At 37.0% G+C, this 27,871-nt stretch overlaps 2 protein-coding genes and 1 pseudogene across 3 annotated transcripts in view; 2 read left to right on the plus strand and 1 right to left on the minus strand.

Annotated features, from left to right (window-relative positions):
- The window catches only part of LOC142352258 (epidermal retinol dehydrogenase 2-like), a 328,166-nt gene that overhangs the window by 213,040 nt on the left and 87,255 nt on the right, over window positions 1-27,871 (minus strand). The window lies entirely within an intron of this gene.
- LOC142351672 (DDB1- and CUL4-associated factor 7 pseudogene) lies at window positions 18,949-19,763 on the plus strand (annotated as a pseudogene).
- LOC142351673 (DDB1- and CUL4-associated factor 7-like) lies at window positions 20,622-23,473 on the plus strand. The gene is made up of 2 exons (XM_075403813.1): window positions 20,622-21,734; window positions 22,464-23,473. The coding sequence occupies exons 1-2, from the start codon at window positions 20,691-20,693 to the stop codon at window positions 23,250-23,252; spliced, it is 1,833 nt and encodes a 610-aa protein (XP_075259928.1). The 5' UTR covers window positions 20,622-20,690; the 3' UTR covers window positions 23,253-23,473.

The raw sequence follows: 27,871 nt of genomic DNA on the forward strand, positions 1-27,871 counted from the left end.
AGAACAGGTCGGAGAAGTATATCTTTTATGTGTACTTTTGCTCGTTTATATAGCCTCGCTGGTTGTGAATCAGTTGATCTGAGTCTAATTTTTTCACTAATTTTCTACCGCTTCCTCACTTATTGCAGGCTCTTATTTTTCTGTTTTTCAGTTTTGAACACAATTTCATCTTTTGCACCAATAATTTTTTGGACTGACCCGAGTTTAGGGCATCATCAAGTTTTTTTCTGTACGTTGACTTCGTCATCACACACAAACCGCAGCCTTTGTCAAACGGTACCGCCAGCAACTCCCTCGTTTTTAGGTAATCATGAATTTTTCTATCCATCGGGTTTTCGCATATATTTTTTGCTTAACATTTTGTGGACGCCTCGATTTCACAAAGTTTCTCATCCTCCGTGTTAGTCTAACGTAATTCACGTAAAAGTTTGTCAACTTTGGCGAGGAAGTGCACCTCATTACATCTGACTATCACAGGGTGTTTAGGAAGTGCACCTCATTGCATCAGACTATCACAGGGTGTTTAGGTCCCAACAATAGAACGTCAAATACAAATTTTTGAAGTTCCCCATCAACCATTATCACAAAATTATTAGGTGGGAGCCATTCTGCAGCCTTGTATTCTGTCTCAGTGACAGGTTATCAAGTTTTCTATTAGATCTATTTTGAACCATTGTTGAGTGGTTCATTATTTCACCCCGAAGGCTGCGAATGACGGATGGCATCAGCTCTTGTCTCACCTTCTCAAAAAAGCTCCTATTTGCTTCATGTTTTTCCTTGAACATTTGTTGCCTTTTTCAGAACGGTTTATTAGTTGTTTCAGGAGTTTTTATTGAAAACTGTGCACCACTTGTTCAGAAAAAACTTCACTTTTAGGTGCGCGAAACCTCAAAAAATCCAGAACTATGTCATTGTTATTGCTTTGTTTTGAAAATTCAATTCGATAATTACAGCTTTGTGATCTTATATAGGTTATTCAAGTAATCAATATAGAGTTTTTAAAAAATTGATATTTTCAAAATTTGCCTGAGCCATGTCTTTGGCAGCAGCAAGCAGATACTCCAATGAAGCTTAAGGACAGTAGCCAATGAAAGCCAATTGTTCAGGAGCTCCTCCTCAGTCTGTGTCTGTTGCATCCTCCTTGCTTTGGCTCTAGCTTTCCTTTGCCTTATGCCTAAGTTCTTTCCAGAGCAGCCCTCTCAAGTTCTTTTGGTGAATACTGTCTCCAGGTCTTAATCTACCATCTAGCTTCCCGATGCGGCTAAAAACTTTTTTTGGGATCCGTCTTCCTTTTCCTCCTCTGAAATTAGATGCTTTGTTGCGCTTAGCACCAGTACCTTAGACATCAGCAGCTCATGAAAAATATCTTTTCTGCCACACCGTCAACAGTAAACAATAGCACTCAAGCGGTCTTTGTTTGTTCTCAGGAACCTTAAGAACTCCGTTACGCTGCAGGTTTGGTCGTTGCTTGACTTGTGACTGGAGACCGTGTTAATTATCAGATCGTGCCAAACCACAAAGTCTTTACTCTTACTCGTTTGAAGGAGATTTCTTGCGTTCTTGAATCAATTTTTGTTTTTGTATGAAAAGAATCCAGGAACCGATGTTATTTTCCCAAGATACTGTTTTTTTAATGAATTTGGAAGACTATTTACAGCGTAGTGGAGCAAACTTGCAGTCAAAAATTGCTCCATCTTGATAAATCTATAAAAATTATAACTGCTAAACCACTAAAACACTGACAACTTCTCAAAGTATTTTGCAGTTAGCTCTTCTTTGGGCTCTGTTTTCAAACAATTGACAAATTAAATGATGTAGGAGAAACTCAAATAAAAAAAATTCTGATATTTAAAGCAAACGTTTTCGAACTTTATGTTCATCGTCAGGTTAATACTGTTTCACAATTTTTAAGGGATAAAAGCATTCTCTAATCTATGTCAAACCTTCAAATAAATTAACGAACTGTTATTATCGAACAGAGTTTTTGCAAAACTGAAAAAATAAGGGTACCCAAAACAAAGTTTCTTTCTGAAAAAGTGACGCACAGCATAAGCTGCTACGGAAAGAAATAAGTCGTGCGGAATAAGGCCGTAGATAGTTCGAAGAAAAACTTGAGGAGGATAGGACATTCTCAGGAAAGATGTTAAAAAACTTTTTATCATCCATTGTGTACAGCATTAGAAAGGAAATGAGATATCATTCCAAACTGATTGGGAAGAGACTTAACGACAAGTTGGCAAAACTGTCTGAGACGGAGGACAGGCCTTTGCGACATGGCTCTTATAAAAATGTGTTATATTAGACGGTGTTTATCTGTCGAAATTTGTCATTGACGTCTCATCATTAGGTCCAAAGCATCCAATCAGAGACAATATTAAGGAAGTTCACTTCCTTGCGGATGAAAACAAAATAGTTTGTGAGTTAAGGGAGACCAACACTGATGGTGAAAAGTTTGTGAAATAAAATTTTTGGCAAAATGGTACTTCAAGAAGGTTTGTGAGACACCAATAGATCGAAGTGTTAAAATATTAAAAATTTTTTGAAAAGTCAAAAACTACTAGCTTTACTATTTGATAAAGGTTGTGATTTTTGCGTTATGAAAGAGATAACATTCTCGGAAAAACTAAAGGAATTCCTGAGTGCCAGTCAGTTTGCGGCTCGCAATGAAGAAAGTGATGATCTAACAATAAAAACGGAGAAAATGATAAGTAGCAGTTTGCAGCAATTAATGAAACAGTGAAAGATAAATAAAAAGAATTATCACTAGCGCCCGCCACGTTTTATGGACTTACTAAAGTACAGAATATTGGTACGCCGCTTCGGCCTGTTCTGTCAATACCCGGTAGCAGTTACGAGAACCTCAATAATTTCTCTCTCTTTTTCGAGAGGTTACCAAGAGCAAATTTTGAGACTAACTCCAAAGATGTCAGAGCAGTTTTAGAGGCTACCAAATTGGATGAATATTAGCTAGTTCTATCTTTCGATATTAAAAGCTTGTACACAAATGTACCGGTTGAGGAGGCAAATTGAAATACTTTTGGAGAACTGTACTCCAGAGACGAGGTTTCTGAGATTCCGAGATCAGCTATGAGCCTTTTGAGACTAGCTGTAACGAATGTTAACTTCAATCATAATACAATGTGGTACACTCAATGGGACGGTTAAGCAAAGGGTGCTTTGCTGGCTGTAATTTTGGCAAATTTGTGAATAGAATTTTTTGAAAAATCCTTAAAGAAGACAAATGAGGGAAGAGAGAACAAAACTCCTGACATAAAGGGAATATGCATTGATTGTAACCGAAGGGTTTTTATTAGAGAAAGGAGTCGAGGGCGAATCATGCAAAAACTAGTTTCATGCGAAATGCCAACTATTCATTGACACGAAGTATAAGAAAATGCAGGAATTTGTAGGGATCTGTTCCTATTGTGCTTAGTATATAGTGGATTTTTGGAAGGCATTCCTAGATCTAAACACGAACGTGAAAGTGAACAATTAGCTGTTTTTGGTATCAAAAACCGACTGATACAGGCATAATCTTAAATTTCCATAGCTGTGCGCTTTTATAAAATAAAAAAATGTATTTCAAGGTACTGAACATACAATTTTCAAGGCAACCAATAACTGGCAAAACTTTGGTGTAGGTCTCAAGAAAAATCAGGATATCTGGTCCCGAAATCAGAGTCCAGCTGAGTGGTCATCAAGTATTGTTAATGAGACGTTGGATAAAATAGTCACGAAAGAAAAGGTACAGCAAAACACACAAAAAATGAACAACATGTCAAAACAATTAAAAGTTTTAACAAAAATGAGCTTCAATTGCTATTTTTGGACCAATACAGAGGAAACAGCACAGAATATTATGCAGTTAGACTAAAAAAAATTGTGTGATATCCAAATCATTTTCACAGCGAGAAAAAATAAGAGCTTGCTTGCCCAACCTGAACTCATTTTTGTTAAAAATCTGAAATTGCTAGTGTTATATAAAGTTACATGTAAGAGATGCAATTACAATTCTGTTGCCCAAACTAGCCGATATGTTACCCCTAGAATCTCGGAGCATCAAACGAAAAATTCTCCTCTGGGACAAAATTTCGTGGAATGTTGTGGAACAGCGCATAATATTGAATGGTAGATTCTAGATGCAAGTCGCGGGGTTGAAAAACTAATGATAATCGAAACGATCTACATCAAAAAGCTGAAACCGCAATTGAAAACGCGCGATGAGTATTAGTTCAACTCCAAAAAAAATTGACTTTGGAAATTCAAAAATTATGTTAGTACATGTTAATTCGAAATTCTGTCAACACCAACACGTAAAGGATAACAGCAGATAGAAATGAAAGCAAAAACTCCTTTTAGGAATAGAAAACAGCATATCATGCGGAATGAATACATAATTAAATTTGTCTTGGACCATAATTTGAACAATTCTAGGAATTTGATCATTCGAAATCACCCTAGAAACACAAACAAATGACCAAAATCGAAAAAATCGGAATAGGAACGTCTTTAAAGAAATTACCAACAGATGTAAATATGAAGCTGTAAAACAGTCAAATATTGTATATATGAAAAATTTTCTATTTATTTTTAAGATTGTTCCTAAAATTGTTTAAATTGGGGTTTCAGACAAATGTAAACACATATTCTTTTTGCTCTTCGTTTACATCTATTTATTTACAGATAACTTTTTTTAAAAAAACTTGAACGTTTTGAACATTGCGTTCATCGTCAGGTTTAAAAGTTAAATGGAATAACTTACAAAGGATATAAACTTGTCTTTCACGCTAATTTTAAGAAGTTAGTTGAAATAACAAGGAGTTTTTGAATTTATTTACAACTAAAATCGCTTTGACATTATTTTATTTGTACTCATTACACTAAAATTAGTTCAATCATTGTTCCGGAGCTTTTCAAAATCCCGGCTAAAATGCTTTCTATTCCTGTAAAGGAATTTTTACTTTCATTCCCATCTTTTGTTTTTTTTACTTTCCGGGGTTGACAGAATTTCATTTTAACATGTACCAGGAAAATTTTTGAATTTAAAAAGTAAATTTTTTTGTATTGAACTAATACTTCAATGTCAATTCCCGCCCCGGTACTCATCGCGCGTTTTCAATTGCGGTTTTAGATTTTTGATGTACATCGTTTCTATAGTCATTAGTTTTTCAACCCCGTGAAATGTATTTAGAATCCCACAGATTCCTTATCAAAAGTTGATTTCAGGGTGGGCAAGCAAGTTCATAATAATCTCGCTGTGAATATGATTTGAAAATAACACAATTTTTTCAGTTTACTTGCAAAATTTCGAGTGATGTTGCAAAATTTTGTACAAAGAACATCTGTTTAAGCTCCTTTTTGTGAAGACTTTTAACTTTTTCAGATTTTGTTCATTTTGGAGGATTTTTCTGTAACGTTTTTCTTTGTGGCCATTTTATCCAACGTCTCATTAACAATACCGGTTGACCACTCAGTTGGATTGTGATTTGAAGTTCAAATCACTTAATTTTTTTTAAGAACTACAGCAATGTACTGCCAGTCACTGGTCGCATTAAAAATCCTATGTACCGTCCCGTGAATCACATATTTCTTAGGTTGTAACGGTGCACAGCTATGGAAATTTGGGAATATGCCGGTATCGGTAAATTTTTGATACCATAGACAGCTATTTTTCCTATATTTGTTTACATTTATGTTTAGATTTAGAAATGCCAGGTCTCCACTACCGTTTGGTGTTTCAAGTGTGAATATTAAGTTTTTGTTAAGAAAATTTGCATACTCAAAGTAATCTAGAGTGTTCCCCTTGACAGTGCACACTATGTCATCCACATACCGCTTGAATAATTTCAATTCCTGTGTGTCCTCTCTCGTTACTGTTTCCGCACAATAGGAAAAGATCCATACAATTTCCTGCATGTTCCTATTTTCCGTGTCAGTGATACCTTGGCATTTTGCATGAAACCAGTTTTTGCGTGATTCGCACTCGACTCCTTTCTCGCAAAAATAACGCTTCGTTTACAATCAAAGCATATTCCCTTCATGTCAGGAATTTTGTTCTCTCTTCCCTCATTTGGCTTCTTTAAGGATTTTTCAAAAGATTTGATCCACAAATTTGCCAAAATTACAGCCAGCAAAGCACCCTTTGCTAAACCGTCCCATTGAGTACCACACTTTATTATAATTGTAGTGAACATTCGTTACAGCTAGTTTCAAAAAGCTTTTCATAGCTGATCTCGGAATCTCAGGAACCTCGTCTCTGGAGTACATTTTTCCAAAAGTATTTCAATTTGCCTCCTCAACCGGTACATTTGTGTTCAAGTTTTTAATATCGAAAGATAGAACTAGCTAATGTTCATTCAATTTGGTAGCCTCTAAAACTGCTCTGACATCTTTGGAGTTAGTCTCAAAATTTGCTCTTGGTAACCTCTCGAAAAAGGGAGAGAGCAATTATTGAGGTTCTCGTAACTGCTACCGGGTATTGACAGAACAGGCCGAAGTGGCGTACCAATATTCTGTACTTTAGTAAGTCCATAAAACCTGGCGGGCGCTTGTGATAATTCTTTCAATTTATCTTTTCCTGTTTAATTAATTGCTGCAAACTTCTACTTATCAATTTCTCCGTTTTTATTGTTAGATCATCGCCTTCTCCATTTCCAGCCTCAAACTGACTGGCAGTGAGAATTTCATTTAGTTTATCCGATTATGTTTTCTGTTTCACAACACATAAACCGATCATAAATATTTATCAAATGGTACAGCTACTGGTGTTTGATCTTTCAAAAAATCATTAACTTTTTCAACCCCTCTATCTATTGGTGTCTCATGTAAATTCTTGGCGTACCATTTGGCAGACGATTTTATATCACATAACTTTTTACCATCAGTTTTGTTCTCCCTTAGCTCATAAACTAATCTGTCTACATCCGCACGGAAGTGCACGTCATTAAATTGGTCTATGACTGGATGCTTTAGACGTAATGATTAGACGTCAATGACAAATTTCGACAGATAAGCACCGTCTAGTGTAACACATTTTTAAAAGAGCCTTTCCGCAAAAGGCCTGTCCACCGTCTCAGACGGTTTTGCCAACTTGTCGTTAAGTCTCTTACCAATCAGTTTGGAATGATATCTCATTTCCTTTCTAAAGCTGTACACATTGGATGATTAACGTTTTTTTCACCTCTTTCCTGAGAATATCCCCTAGGCTATTTTATTTCCTTAAGAGTTTAAGCTGAAAGCTGTGCAATTCTTGTTCTGAAAAAAACTGCGTTTTGGGGAATTCGAAATTTCAAAAAATCCGGACCGATATTATTATTTTTACAGTTTTTTAAAGAATTTAATCGACGTATACAGTTTATTTGTTTATGTGAGGATTTGACATTGCTTAGGAATTGTTTTAAGCAGTTGTTGTGCCTGAGCATGTATCTTAGCCATGGTTGTTGTAGAATTTCGCATTTCACGGAAGCTCGATAAAGGACAGGGGCAATGAAGCCCTATTGTTAAAGAGTTACAGTCTCGTTATGTGCTTTTTCTTATCTTTGCTCTCGCCTGCCTCTGTCCTTTTCCGAAGTTCTTCCCTTTTCTTTTTTTTGCGGAGCTTTTATTTTTTGTGGTTGCGCAGAACAAGGTCCGGGAATGTGATCTCACGAGGAGCACACTGTTGGAGCACACTGCAGTCTCCCAGCTGTGTTTCCCCCCTCCGTTTCGATATCAGGTGCATTGTCACCCTCAGCACCAGTTTCCCAGTGCTCAACAACTCTTTGCAAATATCAAGGGTTCCAGTGCACTGACAGTACAAAAGCGCTTTAAACTTGTTGTTATGTGTGTTCAAGTCGTTTGTAAGTTCTTTTACACTAATTGTCTGTAGTTATTTGATTTGTGGCTTGAGATGCTGTTGTTGATTAGATCATGCCACACAACTACGTCAGCCTTTGTGCCCAATTGGCCCTCGACCAGAAGGTTTCGTGTGTTTTTCAACTGATTCTTCGTATTGAGGTTTGAAAGAAAGTCCAGGTACTGTTGTTTCTATTGTCAAAATTTTGTTCTTTTCACTGTATTGAACATTCTTTACCACGTGATAGAGTCAGCTGGCTGCCAAAATATGAAACATCCTGTCTGTAACTTTCAGAAAATTACGAAATTTTTTCTTTCTCTCGCCTTTGCTAGGCCCGTAAAAGATCAAATTGACAATGGTTAAAGATGCAGGGAACAAGGAATTGTCAATTAGAACTTGAAACTACAAATTGTTTTAAAAAATGAACGTTTTGGGAGCATTGAGTTCATTGCGAGGTTTAAAAAGTAAAAAGAATCATTTACAAAGTATATCAAAATGTCTTTGAGTCTAATTTATCAAAAAATGATTGAAAATAACAACGAAAATTTGAAATTATTTACAGTTAATTTGGCAATTACAACATTTTGTTCGCATTTATTACACGAAAATTAATTCAATCTTTATTCCGGTGTTTTTGAAAATAACGGTTATAATGCTTTCAATTCCTGAACTAATACTTCAATGTCAATTCCTATCACCGGTTTTCTTTTTTATCTGAAACAAGTTATGAAGAAACAGTTTCGGTCCCGACTAGATGCTTTGGACCTAATGATAAGACATCCAGGACAAATTTTTGCAAATTATCACCGACCAAGTTAACAACATTAATATGATATCCATTCCACAAAGGCTTGTTGTCCCTCTCAGACAGTTTTGCCAACTTTTCGTTAAGTCTTTTACCAATCAGTTTGGCATGATATCTCATTTCCTTTCTAAAGCTGTACACATTGTATGATAAAATTTTTTTTCACCTCTTTCATGAGAATATCCCCATACTCTCCAAGTTTTTCCTCGACCAATCTACGGCCTTGTTCCGCACAGCTAATTTACTTCCTTAAGAGCTTAAACTGAAAGCTGTGCAACGCTTGTTCTGAAAAAAGCTGTGTTTTTGGGAATTCAAAACTTCTAAAAATCCGGTACGATATTATTATTTTTACGGTTTTTCAAAAAATTTAATCGACATATACTACAGTGTTTTTGTTTATTTGAAGATTTGACATTGCTTAGGAATTGTTTTAAGAAGTTGGTGGGCCTGAGCATGTATCTGAGCCATGGTTGTAGTAGAATTTGGCATATCACGGAAACTCGTTCAAGGACAGGGGTAGGGAATTCCTATTGTTAAAGAGTTACGATCTCATTATGTGCTTTTTCCTATCTCTGCTCTCGCCTTCCTCTGTCGTTTTCCAAAGTTCTTCCCTTTTCTTTTTTTGCAGAGCTTTCATTTTTTCGTGGTTGCGCAGAACAATGTCCGGTGATTTGGTCTCATGAGGAGCACACTGTTGGAGCACACTGTAGTCTCCCAACAGTGTTTCCCCCCTCCGTTTCGATATCAGAAGCTTTGTCACCTTCAGAACCAGTTTCCCAGTGCTCAGAAACTCTTTGCAATTATCAGGGGTTCTAGTGGACTGACTGTATACTAGCGCTTTAAACTTGTTTTTATGTGTGATCAAGTAGTTTGTAAGCTCTTTTACAGTAATTGTCTGTAGTTATTCGATCTGTGGCTTGAGATGCTGTTGTTGATTAGATCATGCCACACAACTATGTCAGCCTTTGTGCCCAATTGGCCCTCGACCAGAAGGTTTCGTGTGTTTTTCAACTGATTCTTCGTTTTGAGGTTTGAAAAAAAGTCCACAGGTACTGTTGTTTCTATTGTCAATATTTCGTTCTTTTCACTGTATTGAACATTCTTTACCGCGTGATGGAGTCAGCTGGCTGCCAAAATATGAACCATCCTGTATGTAACTTTCAGAAAATTACTAAATTTTTTCTTTCTCTCGCCTTTGCTGGGCCCGTAAAAGATCGAGTTGACAATGGTTAAAGATGCAGGGAACAAGGAATTGTCAATTAGAACTTAAATTGTTTTAAAAAATGAACGTTTTCGAGCATGGAGTTCATTGCGAGGTTTAAAAAGTAAAAAAAGAATCATTTACAAAGTATATAAAATTGTCTTTGAGTCTAATTTATCAAAAAATGATTGAAAATAACAACAAAAATTTGAAATTATTCACAGTTAAATTGGCAATTACAACATTTTGTTTACATTTATTACACGAAAATTAATTCAATCTTATTTGAAAATACCGGTTATAATGCTTTCTATTCCTGAACTAAAACTTCAATGTCAATTTCCACCCCAGGGATTCTTTTTTATCTGAAACAAGTTGTGAAGAAACAGTTTTAACCTGCCAATTAACGTAAAATTCGAAAACGTTAGCCTAATTGTTGTGACAAATTTCTTACATAGATCAACGGCCTCTGAGGGGAATGCGGCAGCAGGGACGCTCTCAAACAGAATGAGGTCGCAATACAAGGACTTCTACCCTACAATTGACGATCTATTGGGATGTGACAATGATGAAGCAATGCGGCATCTGGCAAAAATGAACAAACAATCGGTGCTGTGCATAACGAGGGAGCTGCTGAGTCAACTTTCCGAGGCAAAACAGTCTTCATTTGCCTTCTCCGAAGCTAAGTAACTACTTCCTATAGTGAAACAACTGCAAGTAAACATGGAGAAAACATTTAATGATATTTGACCAAAGGTTTAATTGCTCGCAAAATAAGGAATCGAGTTCCAAAATAATGAATCTTGTAAATCGGAATTGATATCATCAGTAAATAATGTAACTAATGACATGCCAGCTAACATCTACAACAGAGACGGCATCGATCCCACAGTCAGCATCTCAAAAACCAGCAGCACATGTTGCAAAGCCACAGCTCCCAGAAAAGGATCGAAATGAAACGTTTCGCATCAGACGATTCAAAGAAACAACCGGAAACAGCGGTCGGGATTATCTTGAAGCAGATGTTTGATCCGTGGAAAACGGTCTTCGATTGACTGGATGTACGTTGTGAAATCGTTGACATAATCCGACTAGCGAAATTTGATTGCTCAAAGCAGCGAACCGCACTGGTAAAAGTAGACATACTTCGTAACCAACGCAAAAATTCTCGCATCTGCTGGGAAGTTAACAGATTTCACACGCGATGGTGGTGCTGTTTTCACTTCACCAGATTAGACGCCAGAGGAATTACAAATAAAGCGATGTTCTCAAGAAGCTCAAAGAATTAATTGACAATGGCACGGAACGAAGAAACGTCAGAATCAAAAACCTTAAACTGCAATAAATAACCGGCAATGAAAGAAAAAATGTATCGCTATGACTAAACTCATCGCAAGATGAAAGCAACCAAACACTTACGGCACCAAAGTTCTTGCTAATCAACGCACAATCGTAGACCTAATGCAAAACCTCAAGCTATAGATTACCTCTCATATGATTTTATTACGAACGGCATCGACATCCGATGTATTACGGAAACCTTGTTTACAAGTCTTATAACCGACCAAGTAGTGAACGGGGGATGTGTCTGCTTTTATGTGAGGTAAAACATCCTAAATTGAAAGTTAGCGGTGAAGAATCATCTTCCCTATGAAGCTGTGTGGGTAGGATACAGAATTGGAGACTAAGAGTATCTTTTATGCGCAATGTACATTCCTTCTGATACAACGCAAGAGAGATTTGGGCTTGTCACTAAATATATTCTGGATGGCGTCGGAGAGGCTCTTTGGCAATTATCGAGTGCAAGTAATCTCTTGTATGGTGATTTCTACCAATTTTCTATGGGAAAACTAGCAAACTAATCGAATCTTACTTTTTTACCTTCATCGTCTACCAGGAAAAATTGAATTCTTGATCGGGTCTACTGCTCGTAGCCAGAACTGTATTTGCAAGCAACAGTATTTCTAACCCCAGTGCTCTCTGATCATAGAGGCGTTATCTTTGAGCCCCGAACTCCCCCTGAAAAGCAAACTAGCAAACTATGATGCAAAAGTTCAGAAACATGCGAAGACACCGTGTTGAACAATTCGAACTGGCATTAGATACAACAAATTTTTCGTTCATTACGCAAATACAGAGTAACGACGAAGCAATCCAGGCACTCACTGCCGTTCTTCGGAACCTACTTGACATACATTGTCCCTAGAAAATTGTCCGCATGTCTGGCAGAGATCCAAATCACATGACACTAAAATTAAAGATTTTTTCAACAAAACAAGATTGGCTCATCAAGAACATCGCTAACGAAATGCAGAAGATTTTAACCTGCAATTTATGGAGAAAATATCCTCTCAACGTCGACAGAATGATTCCAAAAACTTTTCGCGGCATTGGTGGGACAGATTTAGCGAATTGTCTGGCAAAGCAAAGACTACATCTACTACAAAAGACGTCAACGTTAATGAACTGAATAACTCCTTCGTGAATTTGCATACACTGGTTCGTACGAAGATCTTGTGCTGGCTAACATTTCTTTCAATGACGCACCACAGGTTGATATCGACCTGTTATATTCTGGATTGAAAAAAAATAAAGTCCACCGCGTGTGGATGTGACAAAACACTTTTCTGGGTCCTGAAAAATAATGCAAACAACCTAGCTGAAATCTTTTGTGATGTATTCAACAAAACCATCAAAGAGGGGGCCTTTCCGCAGTCCTGCAAAATATCTAAAATCCGGCCTATTCCAAAAGTTAAATCACTCAAGGAATGAAAGGTTCTACACTCGGTTGCAGTAACACCAGTATTATCCCGGTTCATTGAAAGGCTTATCTATAAGAGTTTCATGGAGCGCAGATACAATAATCACATCCTGGGCAATCAATTCAGTTTACTTAAGTTTGGCTCAACTTCAAATGCTGTCATCGGTATCCAAAATCACAGCAGCTTTTTCAACAACGCCAACTACGAGTATGCAAGGATATTTAGTGTTGGTCTGTCCAAGGCATTCAATAGGGTTCCACATCATCTGATTGTCAACAACCTAAGAGAAATAGTTGGATTGGACACTTATATCGAGAATTTCATAGCTAATTTATTCCGAAAATACTCAGTTTGTGGAATTAAATGGAAGCAGGTCAGCTCTAAGGGAAACAAATCTCGGTCTTCTTTAGATCTCCTCTGGGCTCCACCTACTCTATACTCCTCAACAAATCAGTTTGGTAACCTTGAAATTCACTCAGTGAAGCTGAAGATAAATTCTCTGAAGAAACCGGGTTACCCGTATCTTAGAGCTGCTTTCAGAAATCGGAATGAAAGTACTGCTAGCGATCGTAATTCAGTGAAACGAAAAACTGAAGGCAATGAAACTGTGCTTGCCGGGAAACATCTTTATGACAGAAAACCAAAGGTTTTCAAGACGAGCACGAATATTAATCATCAGACGACAGTCACTGCAATTAATAGACCGCCGAAAAGACGGCATCTCTACATTGTTTGTTTGAGCAACTCTGTCTCTACGGATGATATAAAAGAATATTGCAAGAACAAGGGAGATGATCTGTTATGCATCCGTGAAATATCTAGGGAGGATTCTCGTCTGAAATCCCTTTAGCTATTTCAACAACGCTAACTACGAGGATGTGGGGATATTTCAGTGAAACAAAAAACTGAAGGCAATGAAAATGCGCTTGCCGGCAAACATCCTCATGACAAAAAACCAAAGGTTTTCGAAACGAGCACGAATATTAATCATCAGACGAAAGTCACTGCAATTAAAAGACCACCGAAAAGAAGGCATCTCTACATTGTTTGTTTGAGCAACTCTGTCTCTACGGATGATATAAAAGAATATTGCAAGAACAAGGGAGCTGATCTGTTATGTATCTGTGAAATATCTAGGGAGGATTCTCGTCTGAAATCCCTTTAGCTATTTCAACAACGCTAACTACGAGGATGTGAGGATATTTAGTTTTGATCTATCCAAGGAGTTCAACAGGGCTCCATATCATCTGATTGTCAACAGCCTTAAAAAAATATTTGGATTGGATCCTTATATCGTGAATCTCATATCTAATTTCATCCGAAACGGCACTCAGTACGTGGAATTTAATGCAAGCAGGTCAGTTCTGAGTGAGACAAATCTCGGCGTTCCTCAGGCCTCCCCTGAGCTCCAACCGCTCTTAACTCTTCAACAAACCTGTTTTGGAAACCTTGCATATATGAGTAAAGAAACCAAGGTTGTTAAGTCTGCCGACGACTCCTATCCATGCATTCCGGGAGTTATCTAAAGAACTGACGGCACTGAACTAGTAATACGAGAAATAATTAATTGGTGCGATCAACACGGATTCATATTAAACCCATCAAAGTCATCAGAGATGATTATCCCTCTCACAGCACAGGCGGGCATAGCTACACGGGATGAAGTTTGTGGTTCTCCACGCACCGGTTGGATGAAAATATTAGGGATACATGTCTAATATAAACTCAAATTCGACACGCCCATAGCAGAATACACAGCTAGAGCTATCAGAAACTTGTACCAGTTAACTAGATTAAAACACTGTGGCTTTAATCCCAATGAGCTCGAAACGTTGTTCTCTGATCTGGTGTTATTAGTTATCAACTATGGAATAACAGAGTGGCGCGGACCAGCCAACTGTCTGCTAGACAAAAATCGACACAATTCAGAGGCCGGCAAAGCGTGTTGAACTTATTTCCTCTAAGCGTTCAATAAAAGACCATATCTGTGAGGCAGATCAAACTCTGCTCCAGAAAATTCGTGGTCAGCATCTGCTACAGGACATTTTACCACAGAGGACAAAATATTTGTATGAAAGACGGAGACCGAGGTTGACCAGCAGCAGTGAAACCATTACTAGAGCCAAGCATAACGATGTAATTTAAAATACAATTTTTTGGTGGTGAATTTAAGCCTAATTGTTGTGATAATTTTTTTTAAATAGTCTCCACGTGCACCCGGGAGACTATTTAATTCTGTTTCAACTCCTGATTGTAATTATTTACTGTTGTATTAGAGGCCAAACTTTGTTTGGGTAGCCCCAGTTACCGGGGATTTCAGATTCTGGCGGAATAAACTAGTATGCTTCATAATCGACTGTTGCAAACGGTGTATTTTTTAAGGAACACTGGAGCCCTGACTTCCGAGATCAAACTTTAGGCGCAAGGATTCTTTGCAATTGTTTGAGTTTGGTTACATTACGTTATTTTCTCTGTCAACATTTGGCGCAAAAATTCTCCGCATTTGTTTGACTGATTTGTCTAATATTTATTTATTTAGATGAAGATACTTAGATTATTCGTTTAATTAGAACTTATTCAGCGCTTACTGCAGTCTTTGGACTGTATTTATTTGTCCTAAACAATGACGGCTTTGACACCGCCGCCTCCGCGATCCTATCTGCAATGCACTGTGTGCATGCAGAACAAGAACGCGTACTCTGCGTTCGATGTAAACCTAATGTGTTCATGGATCGTGCCTTGGAATAGCTCAGCCAACAAGTTGCTTTGGAATGATATTTTGGTCTTGTCCGAGTTTTTTGCCAACTTTTACAACAAAGTTATCAGTCCCTGATCGAATAACTGCTCTTGAAGTTAAATAAGAGAAAGTACATTCGTTGATTTCTGAAATTCAATCACTGAAGATCGAGATAATTTCTCTGAAGAAAGCGGATAACCCGTATCTTAGAGCTGCTTTCAGAAATCAGACTGACAGTACTGCTAGCGATCAAAATTCAAAGAAACGAAAAACTGAAGGCAATGAAAATGTGCTTGCCTGCAAACAGTCTCTAGACAGAAAAGCAAATGTTTTCAAGACGAGCACGAATGTTAATCATCAGACGACAGTCACTGCAATTAATAGACCGCCAAAAAGACGGCATCTCTACATTGTTTGTTTGAGCAACTCTGTCTCTACGGATGATATAAAAGAATATTGCAAGAACAAGGGAGCTGATCTACTATGTACCTATACATTTTCTAGGAGAAGTTCTCATCTGAAATCTTTCCACAGTGTATTCAAATTCGATAATGATCAATTTGAATCTCCCGATTTCTGACGCGAAAAGGTTTAGTTTTCACTATTTTTCTTAAATCAGAAAGGGAGAGAATGGCTGGCCTCCTTTGATACATAACTATCAAATTACAAAACTGTTAATGACCGTTTAAAGTTACGTTTACATAACGCAAGATCGGTTTGCAACAAGACCTCGCAAATAAGAAATCTTTTTTGAAGCTAATGATTTTAACCTCTTATTTTTAACAGAAATCAGGATCAAAGATAACGCAAATGATGTGTTTGATCTCCAGCAGTGTTGCCCAAATGGCTATTATTACTTATGTGCAAACAGAAAAGAAAAAAGTGGCGGTGCATTAGCGGTGTTCTACGATGGAAATTTACGTGTCGATGATTTTTAAAACCAGTGTTTTACAAGCGCGGAGGTGATTTTTCTTCAATTCACGCTTAGCAAGTCAGTGTATCTTTTGGTTTGTATATGCCGTTGACCAAATACTAATGGACGTGTCTTTATAAATTAGTTAACATCGTTTATTGAAGAGAAAGCGCTGTTGTTCAAAAATTCACTTATTGTAGGTGATATCAATATTTCATTGCTTCAATCAAATTTTGCGTCAAAATTTTGAATTCTTTTTTGGATGAATTTGGTTTGCAACAGCAAGTTACGGTGCCTACTCACGAAAGTGGTGGAATTTTAGACCAGGTTACAGATTATTGCATGCAAGGAAAATTAAGTATCAGAACCTCTTGTAATTTTTGTTACAAGCTCTGATCATGGATTTGTGCACTTTGTTTCACTGCAAAAGCACGATAATTTAGCTTTAAAGATGGCGTCGTGCAGAAAATGGCGAAATTTTGACGTGCTAGCGTTTGCAGAATGTATTGTTGCTCCGATCGACAGAGATAATACTGAAAATGTTTGGAACAGTGTTCTAATGAACGAAATCAACTATGTTGATAAGAAAAATCCTCTGAAAACTTAATACGTGAGAAATCATACGTGCCTTTTCCTTGACGATGATCTAAGAACGACGATAAGATCGTGAAGAAAGTTTGAGAAAACTTACCGAAAGAATGGTAATTTCCAAGCCAAAATTCAGTTTCTTAACTCAGTTTTGGAGTATTTTGAGCTGTTTACCAAAAAGAAAAGTGATTACCTCGACAAATGTGTCGTTAGTCATAATAAGCGTGTTGAGTATTCTATGCTGCACCAACTCTTAGGAAAAAATAATGTTTTCCTGCCGCAGTCACTAGGGGCGTCTGAAAGTCTAGCAAATAATCTTAATGCTTTCTTTGTTAAGAAAAAAGAAGCCGTATTAGTCTCACTACCTCCAATGAATGGTCTAGAATTGATTGATTCACATACAACAACTCTGAACAGTTGTCTAGTTTTCACACCAAGCAATTTGCAAGTAATTCTACCAGAAATTGAGTGATGTAATACCAACGAGGTTATGTAAAATAGTTTTGACAAATTCTCTGGACTACTTCAATGCGTTAATTAATTTAACTCTCCAGACAGGATGCTTCCTAAATCAATTCCAACAAGGAGTCGTGAAGCCGCTCATAAACAATTCTAACGTTGACCCTGAGATGTTGTCGAGTTATCTCCCCGTGACAAATCTAAGACTCCTGTCAAAATTTAATGAAAGAGTTGTTTTGAGCAAATTAATTTCTATCTGGAATCCAATAATCTTATGAACAAGTATCAGAGTGCTTTTCGTTGTTCGCACTCAATGGAAACGGCTTGGCTTAAAGTCTTTAATGATCTTCTTTGCTATATAGACGAGTCGCGCTCCGTGATGTATACTGAGTTAGACTTGTCCGCAGCGTTCGATATTTTTGATTGTCAGTTTTTTTGAGATATTAGTGAAAAGGATTGGTTTGCAATTGGTGGCCTCACTGTTTTTTAAGACTTATCTTTCGCATCGTTCGCAACGAGTTATCATATTTTATTGTCTTTCTCTTGCTGTTAAAGTTCTGGCCTGCCACAATGGTCGGTCCTTGGTCCTTTACTTTTTTTGTTACAGGCTGCCTTTAGAAGATAAGCTGAAAAAACTGGGAAAGAAGCATCATTTTTACGCAGATGATACCGTTATTTTCTTTGTATTCGGTTTGACCCTCTGTCAATTCTTGTTTGATGATATTTTGACCTCGATTCACCGTTGGTTCAGCAATGCAAAATTGATGTTGAATGCGGATAAGAGTGAGTATATGATTATTGGAAAATGTAAAAATTGTTTAAAATGGTCTTTTACGTCTGCCGGAAGATTGTGACTACACTGAACAGGTAAAAGTTCTAGGTTGTTATATTGATTGTCAACTTACTCTGCAACAATAGGTCAACTTCGTTTGTTCGAATTCATTTTATTATCTCCGTTAAGTGTGGTCAATACGTGATCAAGTTAAAACATCAGTCCTAGTTGAGTTAATTAGAGTTTGTATTATCACGTGTTGACTACTGTAATTCTCTTTGTTATGGTCTGCCAAACTTTTTATTAGCAAAACTTCATTGAGTATTGAACTCCGTCGCGCGTTTGATTTTTCGATTGTCAGCTTCAACGCCAAAATCGTCGTACCCGAAGCAGCTACACTTTGCCCAATTAGGCAACGCATTTTCAAAATCCTATTGTATATCGCTTTGTACATCAGCCTGGCAAACTCACACTATATTTATCGAAACTAATGAAACGAAACACGATAGTTACAAGGTCTCAATATTTTTACAATTTACTTGTTCTCAAATTTCGCTCTAATTTTTGAAGACGTTCGTTCTCGCATGCTGTCGCTGTTGAGTGGAATAAACTCTCATTTGATTTGAAACTTGTACCATTTGAAATTTTATTCAGGCGAAAACTCAAAACATCTTTTAATTTTCCTGCACTTGAGATTTTAAATGGTGCTTAAACCAATAATAATAATTTAAATAGGCTGATGTGATGGATCATACCCCCTTTTTATATATTACTTTTTTTTTTAAAAAAAAGTCAGTTTCTCATACATTAGTGAACTTAATCATAGCACCAACCCATTGTTTCTGCATATGACAAATACTTGTCAAGTATTGTTCTTTCATGTTACGCAGATAGGAGATTGATTCTCTTTGCATTGAAAGATCTGCATCTATATATGCACATATTGTCCTTTTAATATTTTCTATTTCAGAGGTCACAATGAGTAATTCTGAAAGCGAAGCTGTGAAGCGCAAAGAAATATACAAATATGAAGCCCCGTTGACGTTATTTAGTATGAATTGGTGCAATAGACCTGATAGAAAGTTTCGATTGGCCCTCGGATCGTTTATTGAAGAATATGCTAACAAAGTGTATATTGTCCAACTTGATGAAACAACATCCGAATTTAAAACACTAGTAACTTTTGATCATCCTTACCCCACAACTAAAATTATGTGGATACCAGACGATAGTTCAACACAGCCTGACATTCTGGCGACGTCGGGTGACTACCTTAGAATTTGGAGATGCTCTGAGCGTGATGATTCAACCACCGTCAAAAGCGAGTGTTTGCTGAATAACAACAAAAATTCTGATTTCTGCGCACCGCTGACGTCTTTTGATTGGAATGAAATTGATCCCAACCTAATTGGTACCTCAAGTATTGACACCACGTGCACTATATGGAATCTGGAAACGAAGCAGGTTGTGGGCAAGCATTCTCTGACAGGGCACGTTAGAACTCAGCTAATTGCCCACGATAAAGAAGTCTACGATATAGCATTTAGCAAAATCGGAAGTGGTCGGGATATATTTGCGTCCGTCGGTGCTGACGGTAGCGTTCGGCTTTTCGATTTGAGGCACTGAGAGCATTCGACTATTATCTACGAAGACAGCGCCCACACATTATTGGAAAATGTAAAAATTGTTTAAAATGGTCTTTTACGTCTGCCGGAAGATTGTGACTACACTGAACAGGTAAAAGTTCTAGGTTGTTATATTGATTGTCAACTTACTCTGCAACAATAGGTCAACTTCGTTTGTTCGAATTCATTTTATTATCTCCGTTAAGTGTGGTCAATACGTGATCAAGTTAAAACATCAGTCCTAGTTGAGTTAATTAGAGTTTGTATTATCACGTGTTGACTACTGTAATTCTCTTTGTTATGGTCTGCCAAACTTTTTATTAGCAAAACTTCATTGAGTATTGAACTCCGTCGCGCGTTTGATTTTTCGATTGTCAGCTTCAACGCCAAAATCGTCGTACCCGAAGCAGCTACACTTTGCCCAATTAGGCAACGCATTTTCAAAATCCTATTGTATATCGCTTTGTACATCAGCCTGGCAAACTCACACTATATTTATCGAAACTAATGAAACGAAACACGATAGTTACAAGGTCTCAATATTTTTACAATTTACTTGTTCTCAAATTTCGCTCTAATTTTTGAAGACGTTCGTTCTCGCATGCTGTCGCTGTTGAGTGGAATAAACTCTCATTTGATTTGAAACTTGTACCATTTGAAATTTTATTCAGGCGAAAACTCAAAACATCTTTTAATTTTCCTGCACTTGAGATTTTAAATGGTGCTTAAACCAATAATAATAATTTAAATAGGCTGATGTGATGGATCATACCCCCTTTTTATATATTACTTTTTTTTTAAAAAAAAGTCAGTTTCTCATACATTAGTGAACTTAATCATAGCACCAACCCATTGTTTCTGCATATGACAAATACTTGTCAAGTATTGTTCTTTCATGTTACGCAGATAGGAGATTGATTCTCTTTGCATTGAAAGATCTGCATCTATATATGCACATATTGTCCTTTTAATATTTTCTATTTCAGAGGTCACAATGAGTAATTCTGAAAGCGAAGCTGTGAAGCGCAAAGAAATATACAAATATGAAGCCCCGTTGACGTTATTTAGTATGAATTGGTGCAATAGACCTGATAGAAAGTTTCGATTGGCCCTCGGATCGTTTATTGAAGAATATGCTAACAAAGTGTATATTGTCCAACTTGATGAAACAACATCCGAATTTAAAACACTAGTAACTTTTGATCATCCTTACCCCACAACTAAAATTATGTGGATACCAGACGATAGTTCAACACAGCCTGACATTCTGGCGACGTCGGGTGACTACCTTAGAATTTGGAGATGCTCTGAGCGTGATGATTCAACCACCGTCAAAAGCGAGTGTTTGCTGAATAACAACAAAAATTCTGATTTCTGCGCACCGCTGACGTCTTTTGATTGGAATGAAACTGATCCCAACCTAATTGGTACCTCAAGTATTGACACCACGTGCACTATATGGAATCTGGAAACGAAGCAGGTTGTGGGCAAGCATTCTCTGACAGGGCACGTTAGAACTCAGCTAATTGCCCACGATAAAGAAGTCTACGATATAGCATTTAGCAAAATCGGAAGTGGTCGGGATATATTTGCGTCCGTCGGTGCTGACGGTAGCGTTCGGCTTTTCGATTTGAGGCACTTAGAGCATTCGACTATTATCTACGAAGACAGCGCCCACACACCCTTGTTAAGGCTAGCATTTAATAAAATGGATCATAACTACATTGGCACAATGACCATGGATAGTTCAGATCTCGTCATCCTAGATATCAGGGTTCCCGGAACGCCTGTGGCAACTTTGAAAAATCACAGAGCGTGCATTAATGGCTTAGCATGGGCTCCACACTCTTCTATTCACATTTGCACGGCGGCAGACGACCATCAGGCTTTGATTTGGGATGTTGGTCAAATGCCTCGAAATATTGAAGACCCGATTTTAGCCTATACCGCTGATGGCGAAGTCAACCAAGTGCAATGGGCAACATCCCAGCCCGACTGGATTGCAATCTGTTATAACAACTGTCTCGAAATTTTGAGAGTTTAGAATTTTGATGTGATCTTGCTCCTCTCATAGATCATGTCCAGAGAGAGATAGAAGAGTTGCTTCAAGCATGATAATGAATCGCTGAAGATTAACATGTCCTAACAGAAAACGTCCCGTTGAACTTGAAGCTCCTTCAAGTCAAAACTGATTGCGTGTTTCTTATAATCCAAAGTGTAATTTGGACAAATCTGATGTTAGTAATTAATTTTTAGTAGATGTTATTTCTATTTTATCTCTAAAGGAAGGAAGGGGGTTGGGATCCGCTTGGCTTTGAACAAAAAGTGTTTCAGCCTATCAATTAACCATTTTTCTATAGGCACGAGGGGAACGAATGAAATGAGTACAGACAAGAACAATGACTATTATTTTGATAAGTCAGTGTTGATTTAAAAATACAATAGATGTCATAAAAAACACAAAAAAAAACGAATGAAAAGGTTTAACTTTTTAAAGTTTTCGTAATGTACAAACTTAATATTTGTTTCGTAAGATCAGAAAGCAGCAATGAACCTTGTCTAAATTTTTTTTTGCTCAATTTTTTTAAATTTCAACATATGACAAAATTAAAATACAGTTTTTTCACTCTACTGTTTCTCGACACAGTATATCGCAAATTTGACACAATTTCATCGGACGACATCAGTATCCTCTTAGATTTTGCAAAAGCTTTTGATAAAGTACCACATCACTTTCTCATAAAGAAACTCGAAAGTTTTGATGTAGGAGCCTGCCATTCTGGCGACGTCGGGTGACTACCTTAGAATTTGGAGATGCTCTGAGCGTGATGATTCAACCACCGTCAAAAGCGAGTGTTTGCTGAATAACAACAAAAATTCTGATTTCTGCGCACCGCTGACGTCTTTTGATTGGAATGAAACTGATCCCAACCTAATTGGTACCTCAAGTATTGACACCACGTGCACTATATGGAATCTGGAAACGAAGCAGGTTGTGGGCAAGCATTCTCTGACAGGGCACGTTAGAACTCAGCTAATTGCCCACGATAAAGAAGTCTACGATATAGCATTTAGCAAAATCGGAAGTGGTCGGGATATATTTGCGTCCGTCGGTGCTGACGGTAGCGTTCGGCTTTTCGATTTGAGGCACTTAGAGCATTCGACTATTATCTACGAAGACAGCGCCCACACACCCTTGTTAAGGCTAGCATTTAATAAAATGGATCATAACTACATTGGCACAATGACCATGGATAGTTCAGATCTCGTCATCCTAGATATCAGGGTTCCCGGAACGCCTGTGGCAACTTTGAAAAATCACAGAGCGTGCATTAATGGCTTAGCATGGGCTCCACACTCTTCTATTCACATTTGCACGGCGGCAGACGACCATCAGGCTTTGATTTGGGATGTTGGTCAAATGCCTCGAAATATTGAAGACCCGATTTTAGCCTATACCGCTGATGGCGAAGTCAACCAAGTGCAATGGGCAACATCCCAGCCCGACTGGATTGCAATCTGTTATAACAACTGTCTCGAAATTTTGAGAGTTTAGAATTTTGATGTGATCTTGCTCCTCTCATAGATCATGTCCAGAGAGAGATAGAAGAGTTGCTTCAAGCATGATAATGAATCGCTGAAGATTAACATGTCCTAACAGAAAACGTCCCGTTGAACTTGAAGCTCCTTCAAGTCAAAACTGATTGCGTGTTTCTTATAATCCAAAGTGTAATTTGGACAAATCTGATGTTAGTAATTAATTTTTAGTAGATGTTATTTCTATTTTATCTCTAAAGGAAAGAAGGGGGTTGGGATCCGCTTGGCTTTGAACAAAAAGTGTTTCAGCCTATCAATTAACCATTTTTCTATAGGCACGAGGGGAACGAATGAAATGAGTACAGACAAGAACAATGACTATTATTTTGATAAGTCAGTGTTGATTTAAAAATACAATAGATGTCATAAAAAACACAAAAAAAACGAATGAAAAGGTTTAACTTTTTAAAGTTTTCGTAATGTACAAACTTAATATTTGTTTCGTAAGATCAGAAAGCAGCAATGAACCTTGTCTAATTTTTTTTTGCTCAATTTTTTTAAATTTCAACATATGACAAAATTAAAATACAGTTTTTTCACTCTACTGTTTCTCGACACAGTATATCGCAAATTTGACACAATTTCATCGGACGACATCAGTATCCTCTTAGATTTTGCAAAAGCTTTTGATAAAGTACCACATCACTTTCTCATAAAGAAACTCGAAAGTTTTGATGTAGGAGGGAATCTATTATTACTCTTGCACTCATACTTAGAAGATAGAAAACAATGTCAAAATTGGAAATTTTTGTTCAAGTTTGGAGAACGTAACAAGTGTCAAAATTGGAAATTTTTGTTCAAGTTTGGAGAACGTAACAAGTGGAGTCCCACAAGGTTCCATACTTGGACCACTACTGTTCTTAATTTTTATAAATGACTTGCCAGATGCGAACCCCGATATTGAAGGTTTTGGATTTGCAGACGACTATATGTTCATTGTTCATGATCAGGCAAAACTGGACAGAAGCGCAAAATTATTGAAGACTGGTGCCGAGAGAATGGAATGGAGTTAAATGCGAACAAGTGCAAGTTGTTAAATGTTAGGGGTAAGCTCACGACCTCTATGTGTGGGCAGGAAATAAAACCTGAATCCCAAAAAGACCTTGGTTTAATAATTACATCAAATCTCTCATGGCAAGGCAACTGCAACCACAGAGTGCAAAAAGCGATTAGTGCTTTTTTCCAAATAAAACGAAATATGTCAGCAATCAGCTCAACGTCAACCAAAATGAACAACTATGCTGGTTATATTGTTCCAATACTGACGTACTGCTCACAAGCATGGTTGCCAAACCGCACCAACATGTACAAAATTGAGAAAGTGCACATCATGGCCACTAAATGGATTCTAGGATAGTCACTTCAAAGTTACAAAGAAGGTCTCATTAGTCTAGAACTCCTCCCACTTGGTCACTACCTTGAACTGCACGATCTTCTTCTCTTCCTAACTATTACACGTAATGAATTTGACATTCCAACAAATTTTAAAACCCTTGAAGACGAGAGGACAAGGCAACACTGTAGAGGTGAACTGAAAATTGAAAATGACCGACAAGTCAAATCCGATGAAAACTTCTTCCACCGAACGAAACAACTGTACAAGGTTGTAAGAAATATTCAAAAATTGGAGGAAAATTAAACAAACACACTATCACAAAATCATACTGGCACTTTTTTACAACTCAGTTCAGCCTAATAAACAAATGCTCTTGGCGTATAATTTGCAGACAATTGGAAAAAAACTTGACAACTGATACTGAACTGACACAAGGCACAAATTGAAGCCCCGGGAAACATACCCGAATTCTCCACTAATACTACTACTACTACGTCAATTTTTATCAATTTGCTTTTAATTTCTATCAAAAACAACTTCCAAAATGTTTGAGTTTAAATTGACGAACAACTGTGTCTCGTCTAAAATAAACATAACCGGCAAATTGTTCGCAACTAGCCGTGATTAATTCTAATGAGCCGATTGGGGACTATGAAAAAGAAAAGAAAATGGAATATATTTGATCGGTACTTTAAATTCGCAAAGGTGTTTTTGATAGAATTTTTGGAATGCTATTTGGGCTTTTACCTCCTTCCTAATGAACTGAGAATATAAGGGGACAAATACTTATACCTATCAGCATTATACCTTGTAACTAAGACCAGCTAAATCAAATTTCTTTGAACGTCCATCGAACTATTACTAATTTGGACAAATTTCAAATGGCATCTAAAGCTGGGCTTCACTGGTTTCGCGTTTTTAAATATGGATTCCGTTCATTTCGGGTTGTTTTGGTAAAAATAGATTGAATTTATCCAGAGAAGAATGAAACTAGCCTAAGAAGTGTAAGAAAGGTTGAAAATATTGAAAAAGCGGCAAACGAAAGTAAGTCAAAACAAAATGTTGTCTACAGAAGTGAAAACAGCCAAGAAAGAACGCAAGAGTAGCTAGCCGTCTAGGAAGATGACGTGCTTATTGATGATGTAGTGAGGCCAAACTGAGTCAAAGGACGGCTTGAATTTTGATATCTCAATTGCCCGCGAAAACTGCAATTATTGATGGATTTTATTTTCCGGACAATTGGGTATGGTCAAATTTTTAGTAGATCTTGGTAAGCATCATTTCTATTAGAAATAGCATTATTCAAAAGCACATTTGAACTAATTGTTTGTTCCTGCGCGTGATTAAATTTTTGGTCACACGACTTACCTCACTCTGCAACTGAGTTTTCTTTACTTTAATTCAGAGATAGGGTGTGTGTGTCACTCTAATTGAAGGTTATTTAAGAGCATCTAATAGAAGCAGCAATAAGTTATATACATTCTTAATCAAAATATAACACTTCAGACTTTAATGAAAAGAATGATGTTTTTGGTCTGTCTTTTTTTACTGTCTGTGTGAGACTGCAGATCTACAAAGCTATCGCGGCTGTTTTTCTGACAATCTGCCAACTATGTTAAAATAATTCACTAGAGGTGTTCCTAGATGTATTCGAATTAAATGGTTTAATATAAATAGAATCTATCCTGAATTGAAGAAGTATTGAGCAAGTTTATGATCGCAGAAATGCTAGCACTGCATTATAGACTGTTTAACTTTCAAAAAAGATTTTGGAACCAAAAATGCTGTTCATTTTCAAATTTTCCAACTCGAGAATTATATGTTTCAGCCATTCAATTCATGCTTTTTTACTTCTGAAATGTTGAATAATCAATTAAATCCCATAAGCAACAACACGATATGCCAGACTCTACGTCGTTTATTGAAAATTTTTATTAAGCTTATAAATAAATATGAAGATAGAAGATGTGAAAATTTCTGCAATTTTTTTGCATAATTTTTTCTCCAGAAATGAAATGTTTTGAAAGTCCTTTCAAAACGGTTCATTGTTTAAGAGCTTTCAATAGTATTGCGTTTATCCCGCATTTGATATCGATCAGCCAAAAATGACTTAACAAAAAGTTGAGCTGTTATAAAGTTCCCGAACCCTGTTTAGGGATGGTTGGATCAATTACGGAATCTGTAACTTTCGGACTGAGCCGTCTTGTTAAATTTTTTGGTGTATTAATTGGGATATATATTTTTTTTAAGATTTGAAACCAGAAATGTGGAAAAATGTTGAGAACTTGAAGTTCTACAGAATGCAAAAAAATTGAAAGCAAATACTGAAGCAGTAGAGCTTACCTCTTTTTACATGAACACTATCTGAATAACTCAATCAAGATCAGTTAAGCACACTTCTGCATTTATTGTCCGCAAAGCTCGATTACTGAATTCAGCCCAATTCCACCATAGGGAGTTACTTTGTCACGTCTTATTCGGTTGTTTTGTTCGATGTCCTTTTCCTATTCCACATTCTCCAGAATACAATTGTAGGACAATAACACAAGCGAATAATATATCAGCAGTAGATCACTTCATATACAAACACTATGTGAATATTTTAATCAAATGATCATTCAGCACACTGTTCTGCATTTTCCCAAAACTCCTTTACTAAGTTCCAAACCAATGCCTCAATGGCACCCTAGGGAATTATTTAATAACTTCTTAAATCAATAACTTCTTAATATCTTAAATCGTGATATATTTTTGTTCCATTAAAAATTCTCAAAAAATGCAATTTCATTTCCCAAAAGAACAAGGTGGCTCGGTAATGTGCGATGGCACATAAGGTTTCGAACCCGCCCATCCACAATTTTGGCATAATTGTCTACCAAATGAGGAACAGATAGAAAAACCCAAAAATTATTTGCGAATCCCAAAAAAGCCCAAGTCTTTTTCAAAAAATTCTGTATGAACGATAAGATAGCCTCCAAAGCAAATAACTCAGTGGAGTAAAAATTGATGCATTAGATTGCTGTAATATGTCAATATTAAGAAAGCGAGTCAAGACGAACAGCAAAATCAAACAACAACAACAAACCTTAATTACATCAAAAAATTTGTCCCTCTTAAAAACTAAATTTAATAACAAAGTCAACATACCGTCAGATAAACCTAAAAACTTAACAAAAATAACTTATAAATCACCAGAAAACATATGCGACCAGTCCATAAAAAGGTTTGGTAACAATTATACA

Source organism: Convolutriloba macropyga, chromosome 13 (assembly GCF_964194025.1).
Source record: "Convolutriloba macropyga chromosome 13, txConMacr16.3, whole genome shotgun sequence".
NCBI lineage: Eukaryota > Metazoa > Xenacoelomorpha > Acoela > Convolutidae > Convolutriloba > Convolutriloba macropyga.